We start from the raw sequence: 5,688 nt of genomic DNA, 5'->3' as shown, positions 1-5,688 counted from the left end.
CATCTGTGCTTACTGTCGCTATGAAGCGTGTGGTAGGCTATGAAAGGCTGTGGCTGTGAAAGGCAGGTGGTCTCATAGGATTACTTTTCAAAACCACTGCAAGATCTTGATATCTATGGCATGTTCTGTACCTTCTGTCTGTGGATATGGCAGGCTACATACACATAGCCTATTGCCTTTAAAAGTTTAAGCCCATCAAAACCACTGGAAAAACGTATTTCTGGAATCATTCATTGTCTCAGCTCAAGAGGACTGGCCCATCCCTACCCAGAAAAGGAGTAACTTCCACAAGGACACACGTGCCCTTGAATTGTTCTTCCCCAAATGAAAGTGCATTCTGGATGTTAAACCGTGTGCTCGCTGTGACGAATGATCCAGTTCTCGCAGGCTCTGAACGGTTCCATACAACTCTTCCTTGACACAATTTGGATTATCAAGGCAGTCCTGATGCCCCCCCCCCCCCAGCCCGCCAACCTCTCCTGCATAGGAGGCTGGCAAGTGTAGTGGGAAGGTTGTGGAAATGTGGGGTGGACCGCAGCACCCTCCCATTCCTACGCCTTTGCAGACTGGCAGAGACATCACAAAGGTTGCTGTCTCCCTTCTTTTCCCTGAGCTCCACTATCCTCACCTGTCTAGGCTCGCTGATGCCCCCTCACCTGTCCTGGCTCTGCCTCCCCCTCCCGCGTCCTGGCTCCACTCCCCCTCACCTGGCGGGCGCTCCTCCTCCCCTCCCCTCTCTCGCTCTCAGAGGCCCGCCCCCTCCTGTTCCGGCTCCCTGCCTGCCCTCACCTGGCCGTAGTCCCGCCCCTCTTGGGCTGCAAGTTGCAGGCGGTCACAATGGCCGGCTGGCGTCAGCGCGGGCGGGGAGCCGGGGCGCCCCGCAGTCTCGCCCACGCCTTGGCTGCCCCACGGCTCGAGTGCAGCGAGCGGTGTCGGGTGGCCCTGGGGCGGCGGGGCCATGGGCACGCGCGGGCCGCACGTGCTGGTGGACACCACGCCCGCCAAGACCATCCTGGTGTACCGCAACGGGGACGCTTTCTTCGTGGGCCGGAGGTTCGTGCTGCCGCGGCGCCGCGTGACCACCTTCGAGGCGCTGCTGGACCAGCTGACCGAGCAGGTGGAGGTGCCCTTCGGCGTGCGGCGCCTGTTCACGCCGACGCGCGGGCACCCGGTGCTCGAGCTGCAGGCGCTGCAGGCGGGCGGCAAGTACGTGGCGGCCGGCCGCGAGCCCTTCAAGAAGCTCGAGTGAGTGCGGCGCCCCCTCCCTGCGCGGCCCGCTGCCCTCTGCGCCCGTGACTGGCGAGTGGGCGGCGCCCTTGTCGACCTTTGCGCCGTGACCGGGGAGCGCGGGCAGCGCACCTGTCGCCCTCTGCTGGCGGTGACTAGGCCAGCGCGCGGCGCACCTGTCGCCCTCTGCTCAGTGACCCAGGGAGCAGGAGCTGGGGAGGCACACGGTCGCCCCCTTCTCACGGTGACCAGGCGAGTGCGGGCGGCGTGGTGACCAGGCGAGTGCGGGCGGTGTTCTGTACCGGGTGACTTGCTAGTGCGGTCAGCACACCTGCGCGCACAGCCCCTCCTGCTGGCCGTGGGCAGGGCTGGCGTCCACCTGCTGTCAGCACGTGTGCTGGTGTCAGAAAGGGCTTGGGGTTAGCATTATTTCCTCCAGTCCCGTCCATGTTGCAGCAAATGTTGAGAAATTGTTCTTTTTGATGGCTGAGTAATATTCCATTGTATATATGGACGACATCTTATTATGTAATATAGGACATAAAAGTATTTTTGAAAATTGAATATGCTTCAAAACTGTCACAGGAAATGCCACTTTATAGAAACAATTTATGCCATCAAAAACATATTTATTTATGTGTTAATAACTATATGTTGCTCTCTTAAGACTTATCATTGGGCTTGTTAAGTGCACGGGAAGAGCAAGATGACTCTGTTTACAATAAAATATACGAATAATTAAAAAAAAAAAAGAAAGGGCTTGGGGAAGAGGAGTGGGTGGACAATGGCCCTGAGGGCAGGCCTCTCTGAAAAGGTGAACTTGGTTAGACGATGTGGAGAAAGAAAGGGAGTTAGCCATGCCGGGGAGAACTGCGGAAGCCTGTTGGAAGGCAGGAATCAGATACGATCACCCTCTGCGTGGCTTGCCCCAACTGGTGTTGCCATACCTGGCCAGGCATTCTCATATGAACACACTTGCTAAGGTGTGAAATCCATGCATCTCCCAGCTGTGTCTCCGCTAGACTGTGACCTTGCCAGTGTTCTGCCCCGGATCTCCAGAATCCTGGACATGAAACAATGCTGGCCTACAGCCCAGACTCTGAATGTCTTTGGAGAGCAAAGAAACCCCTCCCCAGTGTCTGTTGAGATCAAGACAGCTGGTGGGAGAGATGTTAGCTGTCCTGGGGGAATGCACCTGTGTATAAATGCCAGGGTCACTGCAGACATCCTGGTGGAAATTGGTTGGCCATATTCAGCCTGTTAGTCATACTGGGTGGTGTCCACTCAAAATGTCAGTTTGATTCTTTTTTGTTTAGCCCGACGCTGGTATTACAGTCCCTTTGAGGTCTTATTGCATATGGGGTTATACAGCACAGTTCTGTTTATACCCACACTTTTCTTCTCAGGAGTTCTCCAGTGCTGCTTACAAGTTCTCCAAACTTCCTTCATAACTCTTGTTATACAAATGTCTTCGCAACCCCAAAATTCAACCTTGTGGTTCTTCAACAAATAGCTGTTGCTCACCCCTTCCCACGGTGCAGAGTCGGGTGCTGAGAGGCTGGAGAGCTTTCTGGCGTGCATTTTGGGGAGATAAGAAACAAATCAGCATAAACGAGACAGGGGTCACTACTATGACCTCTAGCTGCAGGACCTCTGAAAAGACTCCTTTACAAAATGCAAGGGGGAAATTGTTTCTTATCCTCTACGAATTCCTGACCTGCCGCAGCTTCACCCATTTTTTGTGTCTGCCTGTGTTGACGCTGTTGCTGACTCCATTTATTTTATTGTGAAATGTACATACAGCAGTGTATACAATTCCGTGTAGTTTAAGCAAAACTCTGTGTAAACCACACTCTGGATTGAGAGAGAGCATGACTCGTATTTGAAAACCTGCCACTCCATCCCCATCCTTTCTCCACAGGTGACCGCCATTTTGGCTTTCGTATCATCCTTCCATGATAATCGATCCTCAAAGGACAGATTTTTCAGTGTTTCCTGTTTGTGTCCTTTATATAAACGCTATCATATTGCGTACCGTTTTCTGCTGGTTGCTCTTTCACGCGGCCAGGGGCTGTGGGGTTCATCTGTGTCACTAGTGTGCCCCGTATTACTGCCATGTGCTCTCGCATTGACGTGCCGGTGCCCTTATCCGATCTGTGGATGGCTAGTTTGCGTTGTTCTGAATTTTATGCTGAGATAAATGACGACGCTGTTGGAAACATTCTTTTGCGTGTCTGCTGGTGCATACAGGTAAGACTCGCCCTCTAGGAGGGTGTATGAGTCATCTGCCGTGTAACCAATCACCCCGAGCTTTTTGGCTTAAAACAGCTTTATTATCTCACACTTTCTGGGATCAGGAATTCAAGAGCAGCTTAGCAGAGTGGCTGTGGCTCAGAGACTCTCATGAGGTTGCAATCAGCCTGTTGGCTACCTTCACCTGAAGGCCTGACTGTGGGGCGCCTCCAGGCTCAGTCCGGGGCCGAGGAAGGAAGCTTCATCCCTGCTGGGGGGGCCTCTCCGTGGGTGACTCGGCAGCTGCTCTCCCAGCACCAGGGACCCGGGAGGGAGCCCCGCCAACGCTGCAGGGCGTGTTGTTGCTGCTGGTTCTCTGTCGTGCTGTCTCTTCAACTGCCCCGTTATCTTTGTGTGCTGGGCGTGACTTTCAAAACTTACTTGCAGAAATAATTTGAGGCCTAGGGTGATATTGTCTTTTGCCAAAGTTGATTTTTTGTGTGTTTTGGTCAGATACCTGTTATCAACTGTTTATGGTCACCTTAATACAACTTCAGAATGTGTGATAATTTGGGCCACCCAGATGGCTTGAAGATAGGACGGACCCCACTGGGGTCCCAGTTCACAGAGACGTGTAGTTCACAAGGAGCCCCGTTGCTGGTGTGCCCTGAGCACGTGCTCCTGCCTGCTGGCCGCAGAGCCTTCAAAGACATGGCTCAGCCTGTCAGCCATCTGTCTGCCGTGGGCAGTAAGCTCTGGGCTGCGGTGGCCCCAAATAGTGGGCTCACATGTTCCGATTTTCTTTATTTCCTGGATCTTGGCCTGGGAATTCCTCCTTATTTTGTTAGATGTCTTATGTTCCGAGAAAATGTTTTCATTTTGTCCTATTTTATTAGTTTTTAGTGGACACATTGACCAGAGTTACTTAGTCTATGGTCCCCAGGGATGGAAGCCTTCTCTCCCTCGTTCTTCACGTGTATTTTTATAGATGTATGATTCTGTGAATGACAGTGTCCCTCAGTCCATGGAAGGTGTTTTTCTTTTTTCTTTCTTTATTTGGAGAAGATTTTATTTTTTTATTTATTTGAGAGAGACAGAGAGAAAGAGAGAGAACAAGTTGGGGGAGGGGCAGAGGGGGAGACAGAATCCCAAGCAGACTCACCACTGAACATGGAGCCTAATGTGGGGCTCGATCTCATGACCCTGAGATCATAACCTGAGCAGAAACCAAGAGTCAGGCGCTTAACTGACTGAGCCACCCAGGTGCCCTGGAGGGTATTTCTCTATAGTCTTTTAACTTCGAGGTTGCTGATGAGAAATCAGTTATCATAATTTACTTATTTGAAAGTAATGTTTTATCTTTTCTGGCTCTTTGAAGATTTTATTTATTTATTTGAGAGAGAGAGAGAACACAAGCAGGGGGAGGGGCAGAGGGAGAAGCAGGCTCCCCGCGGAGCAGTGAGCCCGATGTGGGACTTGATCTCAGGACCCTGGGATCATGACCTGAGCCGGAGGCAGACGCTTCACCGACTGAGTCACCCAGGCGCCCCTTTTCTGGCTATTTAAAATATATTTTCTTTAACCTCTGTGTACTGTGGTTTAAGTGATACGTCCAAGTAGCAGATTGATTGAATTCTCTGGCGTCTGGTGTGGTCACTTTCATCAGCCGTTGTGTCTCCAGAGGACCCCTCTGTCTTAACGCTTGCCCTGTTTCCTGCCTCGGAGTCGATGGGGCTGGCCTTTCTCACTGACGCTAACCTCCGGAGTCCTCCTCTCTGTCCCGAATTCCTCTCTTTTACCTTGGTGTTGTCCTTTAGGTACTTTGCTCACATCGATCTTTCGGCTGATTTTTCTGCTCTGTGTAACATGCTATCAAACCAATTCATTGAGTTTTAAATTATTTAATTTTTATTTCTAAAAATTCTCCCTGGTTCTTCTTCAAATCATGGATGTCGTTCTTTAGCGTTTCTTGATCCTGCATGGACTTCCAGGCTGGCTTTTACTGCAATGTCGTCCTTCTGCACCTGCAATGCCGGTGTGGGAAACCTGTTTCTGTTTCCTGTTATTTGAGTTGTTTTTTCTCAGTTGAGAGAGTAATCTCCTTGTTTTCTTTTGGCTGTAAGTGACTCCTTTTATATCGATTTTAGTTGAGAAAATCCCTCCAGGGCTGAGGTAAAGGTGAGATTCTTCGGAGAGGGCTTCTGTGCTCACCTTCCGCGTGCTGCCCGC

At 51.4% G+C, this 5,688-nt stretch overlaps 1 protein-coding gene across 6 annotated transcripts in view; it reads left to right on the top strand.

The window, feature by feature from the left end:
* The first annotated feature begins 823 nt into the window (after positions 1–823).
* The window catches only part of DCDC2C (doublecortin domain containing 2C), a 119,467-nt gene continuing 114,602 nt past the window's right edge, over positions 824–5,688 (top strand). For all 6 annotated transcript variants that reach the window (XM_045788916.2, XM_045788915.2, XM_087863888.1 and 3 more), the window contains exon 1: positions 824–1,245. In XM_045788916.2, coding sequence (XP_045644872.2) covers positions 959–1,245 — 287 coding nt within the window. In that variant the 5' untranslated portion in view covers positions 824–958. The remainder of the gene's footprint in view (positions 1,246–5,688) is intronic.

The sequence above is a fragment of the Ursus americanus genome, chromosome 7 (genome assembly GCF_024610735.1).
Source record: "Ursus americanus isolate L20-20 chromosome 7, mUrsAme1.1.p, whole genome shotgun sequence".
Lineage (NCBI taxonomy): Eukaryota > Metazoa > Chordata > Mammalia > Carnivora > Ursidae > Ursus > Ursus americanus.
The sequence above is the reverse complement of the archived record's forward strand: the minus strand, read 5'-3'. Positions and strand labels throughout refer to the sequence as shown.